General features: G+C 43.4%; 1 protein-coding gene across 1 annotated transcript in view; it reads left to right on the top strand.

The window, feature by feature from the left end:
- CPPED1 (calcineurin like phosphoesterase domain containing 1) overlaps positions 1–12081 on the top strand; it is a 107508-nt gene extending 95427 nt beyond the window's left edge. The window contains exon 4 of the mRNA XM_044304754.1: positions 10864–12081. Within this exon, the coding sequence (XP_044160689.1) occupies positions 10864–11093 (230 nt within the window). The 3' untranslated portion in view covers positions 11094–12081. The remainder of the gene's footprint in view (positions 1–10863) is intronic.
- Positions 12082–23227: the final 11146 nt, after the last annotated feature.

Raw genomic sequence — 23227 nt, 5'->3', positions numbered from 1 at the left:
ATGAGCTGTGCCCGTGCCAACACTTGCTTGTGCTGGATTTGTTATACAGGCAACACCCCCTCTAACAACGGGGATCAGGGTGATCAATACAGTCAGCACCATCTATGTGCTTAAGGGCTTATGCACACGGCCATGTTCTGGCCAGGTCCTTGCTGTGGACCGCAAATTGCAGTCTGCAATGCACGGGCACCAATCGTAGGGCCGCCATATGTGGACGCAGGACCCATTTACTTGAATGGGGCCCAGGATCTGCATTTGATGGTCCGCAATGCATGCACTACTTTTTTGCGGTGCAGAGGCAGGAAACCCACTGAAGCACTCCGTAGTGCTTCCGTGGGGTTCCGTGCCTCCATAGGGCCGCCGTATGAGTCTGCATTCGTGATGCGTTACACAAATGGCAATACGGGCACCGGCCGACAACTGTCATGTGCATGAGCCCTAAGTCAGAGAGCGAGGGCTCACTCTGTCACTCCATTGGCACCCCCACAATCAGGTGCCAGTGGAGTGGTGCTCTCAGGTCTGCCATGGACAGAGCCTTGTAATCTGTCTGTGAGTATATTGCTGCCAAAAATGTTATTTATTAGTCTACTGACATTTATCTGACCATTAACTCATTCATTTCAGCTGTCATAAAGCACACACATCCTGCTGCGCTGTCTATGCAGACAATACAGGAAGGGAACGTGTCTCCAATTTGGCAGCGCCAAGGGACATTAAAATATAAAAAAAGACAACTAATAAATCGCTACAGCAGCTAAAGAAACATTATTATCTTCTCCATACTTACATTTAATTATTCCCTTTAAGCAGAGGCCCAACAGCTGTGAGCTCAACAGTAGATATGCAGAAATTGCAGCAGTCTTTATACCAAATTAAAATGTGTATCCTGATATGAATCTCTCAACAAAAGTAGCAAATCAGGCATTCAAGTGAAATCAGAGGATTCTGAGATGTCGGCCACCTTGTAATCGGGTAAATCCTGGTTGTTCTTTCCTTCTGGTAAATAGATGGCTGCCAGAATCGGTTCACACAGATGCATGTCTTTTGCATGTTTCATATTTGCTCACACATCTACAGTGTTTGCATGCCTGTATTTCTCCAATGCGGTGTACTCTACTGATGACTATGCTTCTTAACGGGAACCAGCCACAGAATAAGTCATTAGTGGTTCATAGGGGAACTTAGTGGCTGCTTCCCTTTAGCCAACTAATGTGATACACAGTCCATCTCCTACTCTCACATGCCATCACGCTAATGTGTCACCCTTGCCAGCTAATGCAAGCTATTCTATACCATGTCCCAGCAGCCAGACACATAACCGAGCTGTGCCTGTATTATCATGGGGTGACAATGGATTGCTATAGCCCTTAGGTCTGCCATGTTACTTCTATCAGGCAGAGGCTAAAAGGATGCCTGTCGGTATTTTGCTGAGAGGCATAAATAAAGGGGTTGTCTGAGTTCAGAGCTAAGCTTTGGCATAATTTATTTATTTTATTTATTTAATGCACTTATATAGTGCTATTATATTCCGCAGCGTTTTACAGCCTTCAACTGTCCCCAATGGGGCTCACAATCTAAGTTTCAGTGTGTCTTTGGCATAAGCTCCCCTTCACTGATTTAGCCTGTCTGAGTGGAGCATCGGAGCAACTCCCCCTTGCCTTGCATCCCGCAGGGCAAGGGCTTTTTCTATCGGTGACGTACTGGGCTTCACATGGGTATGCTAGTCAGAGGCTTCAGCCTAGCAGTGAGCCCGGTGACCTCACCGACACAAATGGGTGGTCTTTAGTGCTGCCCTAGGTGATGTCATCGGGATCACTGCTAGGCTGAAGCCTCTGCCTAGCATTCTGAGACCGCCAGGTACGTCACCGGCAGTAAACAAACAGCCCTTGTACTGCGCTATGCAACGCAGGGTAAGGGGGAGCATTGGAGCTAGAAATGCTCAGATGCTCCTCTCGTACAGGCTAAATAAGTGAAGAGGAGCTTATGTCCAGGTTCAGCTCTGAACTCGGACAACCCATTTAACTGCAATACACAAGTATGACCAACCTAAAAAAAACTAAGGGGCAGAAGTTCTGCTCAGAGTGCTCTGCCCCTTCAGCTTTCCTCAGCACTTCTTGGCTTTTCTACAGATCCCTAATGCATACACTCGAAAATCTGAGCACAGCTGATGGTACCTTTTTAAGTTTTGGTCACTATCTAAGGGACATGGCTTTAGTTGTGGCTTTAGGAATGAGAGTTGCCAGGGGTTTTGTACCTATAGGCTGAGACATAATGTAAAGGCTCTTTTAAACAGGCTAATGATCAAGGCAGTCGTCAGAAAGGAGCGTTCCTAGGAACGCTCATTCCCAACAATTGCCACGTGCAAAAGTGACAACGATCACCCTATGGACGCTCATTTTTCAGATGAAAACATTCATGTTCATGCGGGCACCAAAATTTTCACTTCTAGCCAGCAGATTGTCCTGTGCAAAAGGCCATCTGCTGTCCATAAACAATGATCCCCTATGCAGACTAGCGATCACAGCAATGATTGCTTGCCTCCTCACCACCTCTGACAAGCAGGCAGTTATCGAAACAAACTGCTACCGATATTTGCCTGCTATATCAGTTCATGTAGAAGCCGTCTTAAGTTCAGCACCTACCCTAACGCACTTCATAGTTATTCTGTATGTTTTTTAAGGAAAAACTGATGTAAACAAAGCTAAAGTTTGGCAATGGTCAAGCTGGAGCAAAGGTCTAACATGGTTACCCTGCCTAGTGCTCTGATTGCTCTGCTCTGTCTTGTTTGGGAGGTTTTTAGTGCACATTCACAGTGCTGTCAGTTTTTGCTTGGCTGAGCTATTTACTTTGTTCAAGCCCAAGCTATTTAATGAAAAATGCAACAATCCATGAAGATATTTTCTCGTCATTATGAACATCAGGGGAGTTGATCAAGATACAGTTTTTTTTATGAGTATTCACTAGCAGATTGATGAAGCAATTCATTAAGCTTTGTACAGTTTTTATTAGAACAGTTTTCATCACTTGGAATCTGGAAGACGAGTAATTGAATTTGGAGACGTGTTAAGCCTTGTATAATGACTAGGGAATGCCTGATGTAATTGATTCATCTGATTACACTGTATTGTAACTTTTATTTAGGTGTAAAGAGAAAAAATATATACCGTATATTTTGCCACTCCATATTCTCGATTTTTTTTTTTTTTTTTTTTTTAAAGATGCTTCATAATTTTTGTATTTTCAAGCCAAGCAAGCAGATAGATTGACTGATCGATCTTCAGATATGTGGTATGTCACTCCTCAATAAAATGAATATTTAAATAGTAAAGAATTTATATGCCTCTCATATGAAAATGTAATATCCAATATTGCGGACATAGAGCGTTAATGTATTCCAGTTTAATAATCTGTGTTGCCTGCAACAGCGTTTAAAGCAATCATTACTGAAAGATTTATCCACAAATTGATTTTCTGCTGATGGTGACGATGCGGCGTATTATCTGTTTTTCTATTCACTGGAGATCTTTCAATGTAAATAGAAAACTGCCCCGCAGAATACGAAATGGGAGACATTCTTCAAAGACCGACACTGCCGGAGGATGCGCCTAATTTATGACGTGGCCGATCCTCCCGCATTCCATGCGCCTAGACTGAAAACTACTCCGACTGGAGTAGTTTTCAATTGTGATTTGCTCCTGGACACAGGTATACATGTTAATAAATTTGCCAGGGCCGATGCCCCGGACCTCGTCATGCCCCCGACACACCCTAATGTTGAGGGCAGCGTAAAAACACCCTGTGCAGGAAAAATGTTGTCACACTGGGGTTTAATAAAGTCGCAAAACTGGGCCTTGCACTTTTTTAAGCTAACAAAAGGCATAAACCAATGGGTATAATACAAGTAACAAAACTGGACAAATAATAATAAGCTTGAGTGTGGCTTATTTTGGATACAATTCACTTTACAGAAAACTTAGTTATCTGACCAGATTTCAGATGGTTCACATGTCCATTCAGCGTGTGGCACAACAGCCTATCTCAAGCAGGGTTCTGTAGAGATGGAACCATGCCATAGAATCCACTTTTGGCCCAAAAAAAAAGTTTCTTCTGCATATATTCAAGGGGTTTTCCAGGAATTAAATAGGGATGACCTATCCTCAGGAAAGGTCATCAATATCTGATAATGGGGGGCTGACACCCAGCACTCCCGACAATCATCTGTTTGAAGAAGCCTTTTCTTCGGCCTGTAAAGTCACGTCTGTTGCTTGCATGGCCTTTGTGCAGCTCAGTCCTATTCAAGTGAAATGGATTAAGCTGCAATACAAGGCACAGCCACTATACAGTGTTTGGCACGGTGTTTCATATAACACAGCATTGGAAAACACGTATAACCCCTTCCTGACATGTGCCATACATGTACGGTGCATTTTGGATCTTTTAAAGGGTTTTGCACAGCAGACACCTAGAGGTAAAGTCTGTAATCAGTGATAACACCGATCATGGACTTTTATCCCCTCTGTGGTCCATTGCTACGATGGCAACTGAAAGGTCTTTTCCTGGGAGTGCTGCGTTCCCAGGGCCCGAACAGCTCCCCCATGCTGGGATCAGGGGATCCATTTATTTATTATGGCAGTCTTGGGCCTTCTGCAGGCTCCGAGCCCTGCCCCAGCGGGGCTCCATAAGAACATAGTGAGTCTCCCATATACTGCAATGGTAATTCATTGCAGCCTTTGGGAAAAGTGATCTCATGATCACATGTTAAAGTCCCCTGGGGGACTTAAAGGGGTTATCCCACCTTAGACAATGGGGGCATATCGCTAGGATATGCCCCCATTGTCTGATCGGTGCGGGTTTCACCTCTGGGACCCGCACGTACAAGGAGAACGGAGCGGAGAAACTTGAGGAGGGCGCACTGCACATGCGCAGTCGCCTTCCATTCATTTCTATAGAGCCGCCGAAAATAGCCGAGCTCTGGCTCGGCTATTCACGTCGGCCCCGTAGAAATGAATGGAAGCGGTGGCCGCGCATGTGCGATGTGCTCCCATTCACTTCAATGGGAGAGGCGGGGAGCTGCGCCTGGTGGTGGACGGACCCCAGCCACAACTCTTCCCGACTCCGTTCTCCTTGTAGGTGCGGGTCCCAGAGGTGGGACCCGCACCTATCAGTCAATGGGAGCATATCCTAGCGATATGCCCCTATTGTCTAAGATGGGATAACCCCTTTAAAAAAAATATATATGTATCCTCTGGATAGGTCATCAGTATCTGTTTGGTGGAGGTCAACCAATCAGCTGTTTCAGAAAGCACCAGTGTTCGCAGTACCACTGCAGCCTTTGCTGAGCTTTCCCTAGGCCAGTGAAGACACGTTCATCAGTCACGTGGCCTAGGCGCAGCTCAGCCACATAGAAGTGAATGGGGCTGAGCGGCCATACTGAGCACAGCTGCTGTACAATGTACGGGTCTGCATTTGGTTAGCTGCGAGAAGGCCATGGAGCTCACGGGAGCCCTGGTGCCTTTAAAACACCTGATTAGCGGGGGGGGGGGGGGTCCCAGGTGTCGGACTCCCACCGATCAAATACTGATGACATATCCAGAAGATAGTTCATCAGTATTAAAATCTCTTTTTTAACATCTCCTTTCTGACCTTTGCACGGGTCACAGAGCATGCCTAAAAAACTCTCCCAAAGAAGTCAATGAGGTCCGCTCCTGTCCATTGTGCCAAGGCCCATGGTGGCTGCTGTAAAACAAATATCTAAATGCTTGAAAGAACCGCTCAGGCAAGATGGCCGCCCCCATAATCATCTTCAGGAAACGGAATAAACAAATCTATCAGAAAATGAAAACAGATTAGAGAAAAGGGATTTGTGTCATCTGGTTTTAACTGGCAGAAAAAATAATAGGTGACATATTTCCTTTAAGTCGACTGAGCCCCTGTAAGCTATTACGAAGGAATGCTGCTCGCTTGCAGATATGCCCAGAAGGAATATATGCCTGGGTCCTAGTTTAGTTCAATAAAGATGCTTTTCTGCAGAGCACTTAAAGTACCTTGTGAAAGTAGATCAGTAACCATGGCATCTTCCACTTTCTATACAGTTGTTTGTCATAAATATTTCATATTAGTGAAGGGTGTAAATTCTAATTAAATATCGTAACCTATGAATACTGATTCTTCTTTTCTAAAGCCCGTCAGTTACTGTTAGGAGAATACTAATGCCGGCATCATGCGCCCTATATATTGTGGCCATCACCTCTGTTCTCTATTTCTCCTTTATTTCTAGAAACATGAAAAGTTTTACTAAGACTTTTGATTATTTTTTTTATTCAATTACTTTGTTAGAAGAAGCTAGCTCTGCCAGGAAACAAGACTTTTGAAGTTTAATACACTGAATTATAGATGCAACGGGTATCCTAGGTGGATATTCACGGCTTGTACAGAATAAAGAAATGAAACGAAAGAGGTGTATCACGTTCAGCTGACAGTGGAATTGCCTTTGAACCAATCAAGTCCATATTTTACGTATTGTTTCACACGAAGGACTCCTTGTATGAGGTGACGGTGGAAAATAAACAAATCTCCAAATTTTATTGTTCACTTAATCACTGTGTAATAAAGCCCAAGTGTTCGACATGACTGAAAGAGCAGCAGGTCCCTGTTAGCTACAAAAATACCGGTGGATGTAAGTGAGAATAATGTCTTTTCACCATAGACCTCTTCTATGCTTTTATTAATGTCAAGAAGAATGACACTTTTTTTGTTTTAGTAAAGAGGAAAAAATCCAAAAGCTACTATTGAAGAGCTGCATATCCATAGGATAGTAACTTATTAGACCAGATGTTTAAAGGGCTTGTTCAGCTGTTAAACATGCTGTTAAGTTAAAAAAAAATAAGAATCCTGCATCACCGATCCCTTGCCACTCTTATTCCTGCACTTAATGGTCCTCTGCCAGGCTCTACCCTGGTGCCTCTCCACAACCAGGAAAATGGTTGCACTGGTGACCAACCTTAGGCAGTTATTGGCTGTGATTTTCTGTGTGCTAAAGGGGAGCAGGAAATAGAGACTGATGGGGGGGGGGGGTCACTGAGTTATGATTTTTTTTTTTACACCTGATTCTCATACTTTTCAAAATCCATTTTTATCGTCCAAATAAAATCCTTTTACTGTATTAATAATTATGGAAAAAGGGAGAGCTGGAGGTAAGAAAGCAACCAACTGGGAATTTTAAGTCTTTCAGATAAAACCATAATTTTAGAACTTTTTGCTAATTTATTTCAATGGAAAAGCTAAAATTTTGCATGGACATGTGTACTCAGACCCTTTAGCTCTGGGTAGCCTCCCATTATACTTGATCATCTTTGAGATGTTTCTACACCTTAAGTGGAGTTCACCTGTAGTAAATTCAGGTGATTGGACATGATTTTGAAATATACACCCCTGTCTATATAAGGTTTCAGAGCTGACAATGCATATCAGAACGAAAACAAAGCCATGAGGAGGAAAGAGCTGTTGGTAACATAGTAACATAGTATATAAGGCCCAAAAAAGACATTTGTCTATCCAGTTCGGCCTGTTATCCTGCAAGTTGATCCAGAGGAAGGCAAAAGAATCCTTTCCCGACTTCAATCAGGCAATCAGAATAACTCCCTGGATCAACGACCCCTTTCTAGTAGCTATAGCCTGTGATAATATTACACTCCAGAAATTCATCGAAGCCCTTCTTGAATTATTTTATTGTACTCACCATCACCACCTCCTCAGGCAGAGAGCTCCATAGTCTCACTGCTCTTACCGTAAAGAATCCTTTTCTATGTTTGTGTACAAACCTTCTTTCCTCCAGACGCAGAGGGTGTCCCCTCGTCACATTTACAGTCCTCGAGATAAATAGCTGATGGGTAGAGATCCAAAATATGATTGTATGGAGGCACAGATCTGGAGATGGGTAAAAATAATTTCTGTTCCACCGAAAGATCCCAAGAACATAGTAGCCTTCATAATTCTTAAATGGAAGAAGTTTGGAACACCCAGAACTCCTCCTAGAGCTGGCTGTCTAACAAACCTAAGTAATTTGGGGAAAACACCAAGAGAGAGGTGACCAAGAACCCAATGGTAATTCTAGCTGAGCTCAGAAGAGCCTGTGTACAGATAGGAGAATCTTCCAGAAGATCAGCCACCCCTGCAGCATTCCATCAATCTGGGCTTTATAGCAGAGTGGCCAGAAAGAAGCCTTTCCTCAGTAAAAGACTTGTGAAAGTTAGCAAAAAAAAAAGCACCTAAAAGACTTTCAGAATGTGAAAAACAAGATTTTCAGGACTGATGAAACCAAGATTTACCAATTTGGGTTCAATTCTACGTGTCATATTTGGAGGAAAGTAGACACTGCCCAATACCATCTCTACAGTGAAGCATGGTGGTAGCTGTATCCTGCTGTGGTGTGTTTTTCACTGGCTGGGACTGGGAGACTGGTCAGAGTTGTAGGGAAGCTGAATGAAGCAAAGTACAGAGATTCTTAATAAAAACCTGATCCAGACTGGGCCAAAGGTTCACCTCCCAACAATGTCCCTAAGCCACTTCTGTGTTGTTTTGCCTGTGTGATTAGGGTCAATTCTGAGAATGTACTTAAATGACTCAGTCGGAGCCCTAACTTGAACCCTTTCGAATATTTCTAGAGAGACCTAAAAATGTCAATGCAAGATTTTAGTTTTTACTTTTCAATAAATTAGGAAAGATTTTGAACATTCCGTTCAAAATATTTTAGCACAAGGCCGCAACATAAAATGTGAAAAAAGTGAAAGGTTCCGAAGCCTTTCCAAATGCATTGTATGTTACATTAAGTCAGGGGTGGTACTACATAGAAAAAGGCAAGGTGGCCATGAATTTTTCATTCTAGGGAACCTAGTCATAACCCAAATGACCCTCACACACCAGAGCCATTACAGATACCCAAAATGGCAGTGCCCTTATATCTTCATGATATGTATTGCCAATTGTCCATTTCTTGCTTCTACAATACTAACTTTTAATGTTGACCTAGACCTAAAAAAATACCATTATATTATCCGAAAATGGCCCACATTCTCCCAGTTGACTGATCAGACCATCTAGTGCTTTATAAGCATTAGCAGGCAGGCTGGACCTAGTGCTCCTCTTCCTCCCAGAGCCAAAGACTGGAGCAAATGATTGATATTAGGTTTTCTGCCTGCTCCTGTTTCCTAGACTTTTGTTAGTGTGTGCCAGTTTTCTAGTAAAAAAAAAAAAAAAAAAAAAGTTGCAAATTTTGGTGCATAACATTTTGGTACTATAACCTTTTGAGAAAAAAGGGGCTCAGCACAAGGGAGGGTCTCCTCCTCAGCATTACAGAATTATGTGGCATAATTTTTATAGCTGAAATCTAGATCAGCTTATAGTTGGCATAAATTTTAGTTTGTGGCACACAAAGGCTAAAGATGTGTCTAATTTATTAATAGACAGGCCCGAATTTATTAAGCAATGTGGACCCTTAAATTTGCGCATCTGATTCAAAAATACTTTTGACAAAACTGGCTTATGAAACCCCAGTCTTAGGCTGGGTTCACATCACCGTTTTCCGTTCTTCTGATCCGAAAATAAATTAAAAAAAGGATCCTGTATTTTAAGCATCCATTATGCTCAGTTGTGCATATTTGGCATCTGTTTTAGCTATTTCCATCTGAGATCCATTTTAGACTGAAAAAAAGTCCTGCATGGAAATGGCTAAAACTGATGCACAATGTGCGTAACTGTGGATTACAGATTCTTATAATACAGGATCCTATTTTTTGTTTATTTTTCTGTTCTTCTGACGGATCAGAAGAACGGAAAACTAAACGGTGATGTGAACCCGGCCTTAGTCAATCTGCATGTATGACTTTTCCCCATACCCTATGGAGGGGAGTGGTAGCCTGATGTATTAAAGGGGTTGTCTGCTTATTTTCCGTCGCAAACGCAGCGTTACACTTCAATGGGACGCCATTGAAGTAAATGGGACAACTTACTTGTAATTGCACCTGCTCACCTCTGAGGTTGCGACGGCTAGCCGGTAAACAGTGAAGAGAAGGCCACACTTGTATGCGCACTGCCATCTCTTCGAACAGCTGATCTGGTATTGATGACCTATCCTGAGGCTAGGTCATCAATATTAAAAAGCCCGGACAACCCCTTTAAGATAAACCATCATGAGTGCTGCAAGTACTTTAGAGAGCATTTACCATTAGAGAGCATTTGCCTTTATATTTGCTGACTAGGCAGTGTTAGTCAAACACTGTGCTGTACGTTGAACATTATAACTAAACTTTTAAGAGGATGGTCTGAATTATTGTCATCATTTTTAGAAATATAATAGGAGCACTTCCTAGTGTGATTGTCACTTAGAGTGGTCTTATCATAATTGGTAACACCAATGTGGTTGTGCAGTCACCGAGCCTGCTGCTCGTCCTTGGACCTTCTTCCTTACTGGGGAGAATATTTTTCCATTGATGAGCAACTAAAATGAACTTCACTCCTGGAATGGGTGCACCATTTTTACAAAGACTACAATGTTTTTTTCATCCCACTCCCTCATATCCTTGTCTATATATTGTCTACAAATCTCTAGGTTTGCAACTCTTCTGTAGTAATATTAGCACCTCATGTTCTTCCATGTTTTCACAGCAGTACATTTGCGATTTATAGAAAATGAATTGGACCTCCCACTGAGTTAAATGCTGAATATTATAAGGTTGATACTATTAACACAGTTCCATCAGATTTCTGCTTTATCAATAAAATAACATCACTTCCTAGCCAAGCACTGAATATACCGGTAAGATCTCAATATAACTCAAATTTCACTTGCCGAATTATCTCTTGCAGGAGTCAAAGCCATATTCTCAGGACACTACCATAGGAATTCTGGAGGAACATACAAAGACATAGACATGGTAGTGACATCGGCCATCGGGTGCCAGCTTGGAGAAGACCAACATGGCCTTCGTGTGGTGGTGGTCACTGAAGACAAGATCGTACACCGATACTATAGCCTAGACAAACTGAAAACCCAAGGTCTTGATGATGATCTCATGGACTTGATTAGAAAGAAATAGTGTGTAACACAGATATTTTTCACTTTTTAACACAATTTATTACAAAACTCTATTTTAGTGATTCTTCAACTTATTATATTGTTATCTCATGGCAGTGTATTATTTGATTAAAGTGTCGCTGTCTTTTCAGTTTATTCTTAATATTGTGCCTTGACAGTGATTTTAAACATTTTCAAATATACTTTACTAGGTGTTTAGTTTTACTAGAAAACAGTGTGTAAAGGGTCCCCTTAGAGAGGGGAACAAGACTACCAGCTACAGCAGGCGTATAGGAACATAGGGGCACATTTATAACCCCCTGTGCTGGCGGTGGATCCTTGCTGTATTACATTTAGACCATTTTCTATGCCTAAAGCAGGCGTAGAAAAGGATGAACTCATTCCCACAATGCGCCCCCTTTTTTACACCTGGCGTAAGCTTGGAAGAAGTTGCAGATTCTTCCGCAACATGGCATGCAACGTAATCTGCGCCAGATATACGCCACAAAAGTGGCATATATCTGTTTGTAAATTACCCCCATAGTACATTTATGATTAGTGCCAAGTGAAGGCAGCCCCGGTTTTCCCTCTCTCCTATCAGTGCTTATCAGAGAAGCACAGGGAATAGAGATAAAGGAACAGAGCTTTTAGCACTGGCAGCAAGTCAGATAGGCAGGGACACAGGCAGACATTGTTAGGACACAGAGCAAGCCAAGGGCTCATGAGATAAGAGGCAAGCTGAGAAGCCTGCCTTTGTATTTTCTATATAGTCATCTGACAGCCTGTTCTTAGCAACACTTAGACTTTTTACATGCTGTTTTCTAGTAAAAGTAAACAACTTTCCCAAATAAAGTATATTACAAAATGCTTAGCATCCTTCTCTGTACACAATCTAAAAAAAAAACTAAATCACTGTTACACTTTAATGATAACTAGAAATTTTGATAGAAAAAAATAGAACTGGATCTTGTTTTCACATTCATTAAAGGGGTTCTGCAGTTTGTTTAAACTGATGATCTATCCTTTAGATAGATCATCAGCATCTGATCGGCGGGGGTCTGACACCCGGGACCCCCGCCGATCAGCTGTTTGAGAAGGCAGCGGCGCTGGCAGTAGAGCCGTGGCCTTCTCGCTGTTTACCACACGCCCAGTGACGTCACGACTAGTATCAACTGGCCTGGGCGGGGCTAAGCTCTGTTCACATGAATAGAGCTTAGCCCCGCCCAGGCCATTGATACTAGTCGTGATGTCACTGGGCCTGCCGTAAACAGTGAGAAGGCTGCGGCGCTCCTGGAGTGCCGCTGCCTTCTCAAACAGCGGATTGGCAGGGATCCCGGGTGTCGGACCCCCGCCGATCAGATGCTGATGATCTATCCAGAAGGTAGATCATCAGTTTAAACAAACTGCAGAACCCCTTTAAGCATTCCCTTCTAAAATCAGAAAGTCCTACATATGTCTGCTTCTGTGAAGTTATTAAAAGTTCTGTTCAGCTACTTCCTGTGTGAGCAGGATCCTCCTTTCTGGACTTGCAGAAGCACACGGCATTATCATGATTTATAATGCTATGTGTCTCTGCTTGACCTTACTTCTACAGAATCATGGCGACATAAAGCCATCCGTATGATTCTGTAGAAATAATGTCAAGCAGAGGCACATAACATTATAAATCATGATAACACTGTGCGCTCCTGCAGATCCAGAACTGAGGATAACGCTCACACACAGAGCGTGATGCCCACAATGGACTTGCTTGTGTGAAACAACCCTAACACCAAGGGTGGGTCAAGCCATCTTGGTGCACAAGGCAAGAATTTTAGAATGTACTCCACATTCAGTCCCTACAATTTCTTTTAATACCTCCTGTTGCTTCTCTCCCTTCCCCACCAGTACCTTGCGTTCTTATTTGTAACACATAGTTAAAGGGGATATCCTATGGAACATGTTTCTATGCAATGAATGGGGCATTACAAATTAAGTATTTTATTGCAATATACATGCAATAAAACTATTGTATATTTATTTACATTACATTTTCCTCTCTGGTAGCGCCCCCTGCTGTTTTTCCTTTGGGCAAAACGCTTGTCAACCTTTTGCATTCAGTGGTTGACCAACCTGCTCAGTAGCTCCTCTACTATCTTCTTCCTCTCAATGCTGACCTAGTGATCACATTGTGAAGTGATGCAGACACCTTTCATTTATTTGTCCCTCCTACATTACTTGAAATATATAGCTCTATCTGTGGGCATTGGGGAGGGGAGGTGCTACATACCATACTGCTATTTATTAGGACTTGCTGGAGCTGTGTGTGAGGGACTGTTTTCTACGCACAGGAGAAGCTGCCGAGGAACCACCAAAAGTCTAAAATGGCCCTATATAGTGGCAGACTGTGAGGTCAATTCCTGTAAATCTGGCAGACAATATACAAAGGTTTTATTCTATCCTTTTCTCTTTGTATCTACACTCCCACCTAAAGGAAAAACTTTTGAAACATAATCCTGTTCAGTTTCTTGATATTACTCAACCCTAGTTGTCACCCATCTTTCCTAGACTCTTCAAAGCGGATATACTTAGAGTTATAGGGATACAGTAGCCAGAAATAGGCCAAAAGAGTATCCTTTTGGCCTCCACCTGGTCGGTATACATCAGTATACTGTAAAAAGTATGGAATAGGTTAGCAGGCTGTTATTCCATACAATGGTATCCAGTAAAAGAACATATACAATTTGTGCAATCAAACCCTATAGGTGTTGTAAATGACAACACAAATGTGATATGTACATTGCTCTAACGAGTAACTACGCTTTACATAATCTTTTTTTTTATGTCAGAGTGACTGTAGCGGTCTGAGTGCTGTGCGCCCATTGAGCCTGTCTCTCCTCGTTGCTGAAGACGAAAGTGAAGATGGCCTCAATAGAAAATCTGTGGAGATCGTCCTCACTTCCATCTTCAGCAGCGAGGAGAGACAGTGTTCTTAACATTTTCCATCTTTATTCACATTTTACAGCATACACAAAATATACAAATAAACCCCCTAATTAATACTGCATTTTCACACTATAAGACGAACCTGCCCATAAAACTCACGTAAGTTTTAGAGAAAGAAAATAAGGAAAAAAACTATTTTTCATCAGACCCCCAATGTTAATCAGGCCTCAAAACAGACCCCCAATCAGACCTCATATTAGACCTCAGATCAGACCTCAATAAGACGCACTGACATTTTCTCCACACTTTGGGGGGGATTGCATCTAAGGTTCACATAGCGTTTTTCCCATCTGTTTACGTGTACAAAAAATGTAGTATACGTTAAACGGATTCTTTTTACTGGACTGCAGAATACAAGAACGCCGGTGTGCTGCATTTGTACTTTCTTACTTTTTTTTAGGCTCCCAAGGGCCTGACAGCATACAATTGTCGGATTGCCATTTCTCAGAACATTGCTAAATAGAAAATTCAGTATGTAGTGCTTCCACCTGCAGACCTACGTTGGGATATACCTGGGGATCATTCTAAATGAAAGTGGTATTATACCTACTATAAATGAAAAAACAACGGAAACTCTTAGCGCACATTTTTGATCAAACGTGTGTCGGGCCCATCTACCAGGCGTCAAGGTGGCTTCCGCAGACAGGTACCCAACACTAATATACCACCTCTCTTGGACTTACCTAAGCCTACATTTTCAGGGCAGTGTAGGAACCAGCTACATTTGTACTCTGCTCAGAAGTCCCAGGCAGATGGGCGGTGCTTAGTCTAAAAGAGGTGCTACGCTCAATATATACTACAAGAAAAGTTAGACCAGCACATTCATATACATAGTCACAGGTGCATATCCATCAAGCAAAGATGGTTGATAAAAAAAACAAAAAAAAGGCTGCACAACATTACACATACAAACAATAGAGCTGAGAAATGGGGATCATTCTAAATTAAAGTGGTATTATGCCTACTATAAAGCCACCTTGACGCCTGGTAGATGGGCCCGACACATGTTTGATCAAAAATTTGCGCTAAGAGCTTCCATTTTTCCATTTATAGTAGGTATAATACCAATTTAATTTAGAATGAGCCCCATTTCTCAGCTCTATTGTTTGTATGTGTAAACTTTGCAGCCATTTTTTTTTACTGTTTATGTACATTGGGCAATAGTCTGGTCCCTTTGGGCTTGCACACGATTTTTTCCTTTTTTCCCCCCTTTTTGTAGTGCTGCCAATTTTTCTCTTTAATGATGGAAAGTGTAGTTACTGATTTAAATATAGCAAATTCCTCTAAATGACTGACTTAGGCAAATCTATGAGTTTATTGCACATTATACTCTCTGGTCAAAGTTTCCTCTCCCTAAAGCGCTAGATTATGGCAATAATAGTTATGTGTAAAAATGCAAATCGGGGTTTCATCTTTTGTTGAACTCTAAAATGATAGATTTGAGTTACAGTGGGTATTAATGACTTCACAGACTCGTTAAACTGTGACGTCTTGGTTCACCCTGCCCTGAATGAAGTAATGGCATGTCTTAAATAACATTTGCCTCTTATACATCTGACATTGCATTAGTCATGTTAGCCTATGTGTCTTGTTGTAGCTGAATTATTGCAAACAAATAGTTAAAGGGGTTTCTAACTTCAGCAAATGGCATTTATCATGTAGAGAAAGTTGTTACAAGGCACCTACTAATGTATTGTTATTGTCCATATTTGTTCCTTTGCTGGCTTAATTCATTTTTCCATCACATAATACACTGCCCGTATCCATGGTTATGACCACCCTGCAATCCAGCAGTGGTGGCCGTGCTTGCACACTATAGGAAAAAGTGCTTTTTTCTATAGTGTGTTAGCACTGCTACAACTTCTGAACTGCAGGCAATGTGGACTTTGTCTACATGATAAATGCCATTTGCTAAAGTGAGAGAACCTCTTTAAGTAAGGGGGTTGCTCGTGGTCTAGTGGCCCTAGCCTGACCATGTATTACACAGTGAAATATTTAGCTGACAAGTAGAATTACATTTTCCCTGCAGTAGGAATTATGACAGAGGGTTCCCAAAGCTTTCTGCTAATCACAGAGGGAAGTTCTTGACTTCTTGGATTTTTTTCATTTTAGCACAAGACCTCAACATAACAAAATGTGAAAAAAGTGAAAGGGTTGGAAGACTTTCCAAATGCATTGTATGCAGTAGAACATTTACCACTCCTGTATAGCTGCATAACAAGGCATACAGGTGAAACTCGAAAAATTTGTTCATGTATTTCAGGAATGCAACTTAAAAGATGAAGCTAACATATGAGATAGACTCATTACATGCAAAGCGAGATATTTCAAGCCTTTATTTGTTATTATTTGGATGATTATGGCTTACAGCTTATGAAACCCCAAAGTCACAATCTCAGGTCCCCTTTGCTCAGGGGGTATGGATTAATTAGCTGACTAGAGTGTGACACTTTGCGCCTAGAATATTGAACCTTTTCACAATATTCTAACTTTAAGTTGCATTAATGCAATTCCTTTTAATTTGCTTTATTGAAATATACGATATTGAAATTTTTCGAGTTTCACCTGTATTTCTCCGAATGGAGGTGAAGGAATTCTGTCTGGTGATCTCTATGGAAGCTGTAGTTGGTTGTCACCTAATCTGCCTGTCTTGTGATCATTGGTACCTAACAAGGGGCTCCACAGTAGTATTCTCTTTTAAAGGGGAAAGGATAATTACATTCAAATTAAGCTTTATGACCATTAACATACAGGTTCTAGAATTAAATATTTTGATCGTCCAGGAGGTAAAAAATATTTCCAAAGCCCTCAGAGTGGAATAATAAATATAAAAAAAAGCTATAATTACCATCACCAGCCCCCATTCTTCAACTCCAATGATCGGTGTGTCCCCACTGGTCTCTGTTTGCTGTCCTGTTTTGACAATGGAAGAAGTAGGGTAGCGTGGGGACGTTAAAAAAAGGACCACCTTTTTTTAGCGTCCCCACGCTACCCTATTTCTTCCTTTCCAACCACCCACCTTGAGGGAATCAAGGTGAGTTGAGACCATTGGAAGCCTGCCCTCACCTGTTCCACTATCTTCGTTTTTACCTTTTTTTTTCCCAATATTCAGGTGAAATCAAGAGATACTTATTCTGCCCCACCTTTGGCGCCCTGCGAAGTTACCCCTGGACCATCGTTCTGAAGGCCCAGTGACTAACCCTCTTTTTTTCCTTTTCCGGTCTCTGACTGTTTTGACAATGCCTGTAGATGCCTGTTTATCGAACCACTGGCCACAGCGGTTTGACTCAACAGGCATTTCCTCTGTGTCAGGACCAGACCTGGAAGCATTGGAGCGAGAGTAGCAGAGGATCAGTGTGAGGAGTATGGCTTCTCTATCATACTCTGAGGCCTTAAATCATTTTTCCTCCCTGAATAATCCCTTTAAACCTAATGATGTCCTACATAGCATGATTATTAGAACATTATTTCCAGATTATACTAGCAACTGTCATAGACTTTCTTTTCTATTTTTTGTGTATGAATAGATTCAGTTTAATGCTTTATACAGGCTGTGATGCATAAGGAGTAGATACTGTGATTCAGTACAGTAGGGAGCATAAAATGCCTGTGACTCATGAATGCCATAAAAGAATTGCATTATGTCTTTGATAACAAAATGTTATAATGTAAAAACATCACATATGAAGCCTGAAATACCAGTCATATGAGCTGGGCTCCACCTGGTTGTGTCAAGAGTCAAGACCCATTCGCAAGGGCCACAGACCCAACTTTTATATGTCAATGAGGAACCCATCACAGAGACCTACAATGTTCCTTGATTCATCTATTTTTTTGTTTTTAGACCAGTTTCACATGAGCTTGTTTAGTCTGGGAAACACGCTCCTTGTTTTGGACACATTTCCTGGACCAACCCCTGCTAGTCTGACCAGAAATCGCTGCACCATAGTGATTTATGATGCCGTGATTGTCTGCCCAACTGAGGGTCTACTGTGCCATTCATACAGCATCGTGTGAATAGAGCACAGTAGACATGTGGTCAGGCAGGAGCTTACACCATCATAAGTTACTATGATGCAGTGAATAGAGATCAGACGAGTCAGTCAGTTCGGGAAATGGGGCCATAACACTGAGCATTTTTCTATATTCATGTGAAACTGGCCTTGGTTAACTAACCCTCTGATAAAATCTGGCTGTTGTTATTTTTACATTATTACACTGTTTGGAGCTGCATTGTTCTATTATATTATGCAAAAAAATACAATTAATTACAATCTATGCAAATAAAGGATTTGATTTTTCAGTTATACAGTTTTCCAGATTTTTTTTGTTCCATTTTGTCAATTAACTATTGAAATCTGACTTATTATTCAGGTGCTAATGTTGTTGAGGATTCTTACAACCAGTAGTGTCAAAAAGAATCTTTGCCTCCATTAGTGAAAGTCCAGTGTGGCCATACTTGTGACAATACCTTATATATTTGTTATTAGGAGGTATACATTATTGTACAGTGGAAACTTTTACACTTTTCTGAAAATAAGTACAGAATGCGCATGTTTTTAAATGATGGCTATCTGTCCTGTTCATGTGATGATTACACACTACACATCAGAGCAGCGTCTTGTAAGAAGTCTTGCAATAGGGATGAGCGAATCAGTTCTAACAAATAGATTTGTCTCCTTAGCAGGGACTCTTCACCAAGTGAGGGACTGTCCGCACAAGTGAAGAAGCGCCCACCTGCCTGTTGATTGACAGTGCTGCTACACCTACAGTGCCTTGCAAAAGTATTCACCCCCCCCCCTTGAATTTTTTCGTATTTTGTTACATTACAGCCTTAAATTCAATGTTTTGTTAATCTGAATTGTATGTGATGGATCAGAACACAGTAGTCTAAGTTGGTGAAGTGAAATGAGAAATATATATAAATAAAACTATTGTTTAGAAATAGAAAACAGAAAATTGGCATCTGCGTATGTATTCACCCCTTTTGTTAGGAAGCCCATTAAAAGCTCTGGTGCAACAATTTACCTTCAGAAGTCACATCATTAGTGAAATGATGTCCACCTGTGTGCAATCTAAGTGTCATATGATCTGTCATTACATATACACACCTTTTTTGAAAGGCCCCAGAGGCTGCAACACCTAAGCAAGAGGCATCACTAACCAAACACTGCCATGAAGACCAAGGAACTCTCCAAACAAGTAAGGGACAATGTTGTTGAGAAGTACAGGTCAGGGTTAGGTGACACTATGCAAATAAAAAAAAGAAAGCTCCTCCTCCCTGGGCTATACCCCCATGTTCCACCGGGAGGACCCCAGTTCTTGCTTAGTGTCGGATAAGGAGGATGACATTCTCTCTTTATTTTTTTTCGGCAGTGAACGCAGGGTCGCAATTCTGCTTCCCTGATCTCTTGGTGGAGCAAGCCCTGGGGTCGAATTGACGTCCCCGGCTACCTCCCACCCTCCCCCAGAAGTTAAGTGGAATCGGGCTCGATCTGCAGCTCCGGCGGCCTACTAGATTCGGGGTCACCTTCCAGCCCTCCTCCAGATCACTGCTACTCCTTGTGCCAGCTGACTGAGAGGTGACCTCTGCTGGTGTGGATTTGAGGGCGAAGACTACAGGACGCAGATAAGTACACTGCCTCCCCTGTCTCCCGATGTGACGCTAGGGCCGCTTGGTGGGGGGTTTGAGGGGGGAGAGGATATCTGTCTGGGGCAACCTTCCCGGCTTCCCTCGGCGGTGTTTAGGGGGCGGTCCCTCCTACCCTTCCGGCAGCCGGGTCTTCTTATTTTCATATTTCCCGTGCGCGGGGGTTTCACGCCTCCTGACGCGATTTGTGGGCGGCGCTCTGTCTTCTGCTACTTCCGGCTTAGCGCTCTTGGCTGCTCCCGACTCCACTCTGTCCCGGTTGCGTGCTGCAGGAGCGGTAGGAGACCCTGGCCCCTTCCATTGCAGGATTACTGCCATCATGCCAAAACCTGGGGCCTCACAAAAATCCAAGTCGGCCCCTCTAGCCCCATTGGGGCTATGTAAGGTTTGCTGCTTACCACTTTCGGTCTCTGGATCCTGTGACTTTTGCCTTGCCTCTGGACAGGATCATCCCCTCCTCCTCCCCCTCTCACTCAGCCCAGTCCTCCCTCCGCCCTGTCGGAGCCCGTGGAACCCTCTTGGGCCTCTGCCGCTGACTTAGCCCAAGTCTCTCGGGCCGCCATGGCCTTCATCGAACGCATGGAGTCTATGGATCCTGCGGTTAACACCATACCGCTTCCCAGTGGTTCCCACAGAGGACGCTCAACCACTAAGAGGCAGCGTACACAGCAGCATCCTTCCTCAGATGATTCTGCTTCCTCTCCTCGCCTAGAGGCCCGTTCAGACACTTCCCCTCCTCGCAGAGATCATAGATCGGAAGGGGAGAGATTCAGTTCTGACGACACTGGAGCTTTCGCCCAAGCTGTCCACTATGATGGCCGACTTGGTGGCAGCGGTCCGGGATACTTTCGATATTCAGGGGGAATTCCCTCTTTTCCACTCGAGGAAACCTCAAACAGTTGTATTCCCCATACATGGCGAGTTCGACAAGGTCCTCTCTAAGGCCTGGGACCGCCCGAATCATCGGTTTTCTGCTACGAAATGTATGGATACTCTTTATCCATTTCCTGCAGAAAATGTGCAGCAGTGGTCTTCTCCTAAGGTTGACCCGCCGGTGGCCAGATTAGCTAAGAATACGGCCATTCCTGTCTTGGACGGTTCGTCTCTACGGGATGCAGTGGACAGGCGTTTGGATTCTTTATCCACTCTGGCAGGCACTGGCCTGCGGCCCGCTTTCGCCTCAGCCTGGGTAACCAGAGCACCTTCCTTATGGTTGCAGCGCCACCATCAGGACCTGGCGGAGCAGGATGCCTCTGCGGACACCTTAAAATTTTGTCCTCCAGATGTCGCAGGCGACAAAGTTTCTCTGCGAAGCTTCCTTTGATGTTAGCATTCTCTTTGCGCGTATCCCGGCTCTTTCGGTCACACAGCGTAGAGAAGTCTGGTTGAAGGTTTGGGACACTGATGCTTCCTCTAAGCGTTCCCTCACTAACCTCCCCTTTTCGGGTTCCAGGCTTTTTGGTGCTAAGCTGGACGAGATCATCTCGGATGCGACGGGGGGCAAGAGTACCAACCGCAAGGAGCGCGCTCTTCATTCCCTGGACGTTGTCCGGACTCTGCGTGTGTACCTGTCGGTTACTGCCTCTTTCCGCCGTTTCCCTATTCATGATTCCGGAAGGGCCTCGTAAAGGTCTGGCGGCTTCCAAGGTCTCGGTAGCCCGATGGATTCGGTCGGCTATTGCCACTGCTTATCGTGCCCGTGGCAGGGTTCCCCCAGCCGGGGTTACCGCGCACTCCACCAGGGCAGCCTCCTAGGCTAGGCCTCGGCAACTCAACTTTGTAAGGTGACCACCTGGTCTTCCTTGCATACCTTTACAAAGTTTTACCAGTTGCACTCTTTGGCATCGGCTGATGCTGTCCTTGGGTGCAAGGTATTGCAGGCGTGGTTCCTGTTTGACCACTGGGCGTTTTCTTCTGGAGGTGCTGGTTTTTCCCACCCCATGGACTGCTCTAGGATGTCCCATGGTCTCTGTCCCCAATGGAATGTGCGAGAAAAGGAGATTTTTTGTGAAACTCACCTGTAAAATCTTTTTCTCATCTTTTCCATTGGGGGACACAGCTCCCTCCCATTCTTACCTGTTGTAGGAAGGGTTGATATAGTTCTTTGGGTCCTGAAGGTTTTCGGTCTGATAGCGGTATTCCGTTGTTCCTGTCTCTATGGCTTTGGTCTCGTTCTCCTACTTCTTTTGCACGCACTTGGGTCCTCCCGGTGGAACATGGGGGGTATAGCCCAGGGAGAAGGAGCTTTCTTTTTTTATTTGCATAGTGTCTCCTCCTAGTAATGACCAAGGCTATACCCATGGTCTGTGTCCCCCAATGCAAAAGACGAGAAAAAGATGTTACAGGTGAGTTTCACAAAAAATCTCCTTTTTCAGCCATCAAAGAAAACGCTATGTCTGGCGCAAACCCAACACATCACCCAAAGAACACCATCAGCAGCAGCCGGGACTGAGAAACTGGTTAGAGTTGAGGCAAGGATGGATGGTGCTAAATACAGGGATATTCTTGATATTCCCTTTTTTGAATCCAGAGGGAAAACAAACCAGGCTGGTGTAGTGAGCTGCATTTATATTTATATAAGCAGATATATAACGCGAGTTTGACCGCGATGCGTGGTTGATTAAGTGTGGTTGCGTAAGTGTGTGACTTAAGATTGTGATTTTAGATTCAGGGACTTTAGTGGGGGACTGCAATTAGCCAGTTTCTTAGTGCTACATTATATTGTATTTTTTGCTTTTGTGGTGTAATCCCCATTTAATGTGCGTTGCACAATTGACAACGCAGTCCAGTGCACATCTTGCATGATGTATGCAGTCCTGGAACAGCCGTTCGAGGGTGTATATCTTTGTTCAAGATGTGAGCAAATTACCCGTTTGGAATCGCAAATCGAGTCTCTAAATGGACAAGTTGCAACACTGAGAGGCATTGACAATTTTCAAAAGAGTTTGCTTCTCACCGACAAGCATTCTTTAGGGTAGATGAGGGGGAGGGTGACAGAGAGGAGGCTGAGGAAAGTGAGGTAGCTAGCTGGGTAACAGTTAGAAAGCGGGGTAGAGGGAAGAGTGCCAGGGAGGCTAGCCCTGATCTGACATACCCCAACAAGTTTGCACGTTTGGCAGATGAGGGGGATGTCAGTCCAGGGACGGCACTGCTGCAGCCAGACACTTTCTCTTCCAGTCTGGGGAATGTCAGCTCCAGTAAGCAGGGGACCAGGAGAGCAGAGCAGGCCAGACAGGTGCTGGTAGTGGGAGACTCCATTATTAGGGGAACAGATAGGGAAATCTGTCACAAAGACCGTGATCGCCGAACAGTGTGCTGTCTTCCTGGCGCTACAGTTTGACACATCGCGGATCAGGTTGATGAATTACTGGGGGGGGCTGGAGAAGATCCAGCAGTTATGGTCCATATCGGAACCAATGACAAAGTTAGGGGTAGGTGGAGAGTCCTTAACCTCTTCAGGACACATGACGTACCGGTACGTCATGTTGTCCTGGTACTTAAGGACACATGACGTACCGCTA

Source organism: Bufo gargarizans, chromosome 8 (assembly GCF_014858855.1).
Source record: "Bufo gargarizans isolate SCDJY-AF-19 chromosome 8, ASM1485885v1, whole genome shotgun sequence".
Lineage (NCBI taxonomy): Eukaryota > Metazoa > Chordata > Amphibia > Anura > Bufonidae > Bufo > Bufo gargarizans.
Note: the sequence above shows the minus strand (reverse complement) of the source record. Positions and strands in the feature narration are given on the sequence as shown.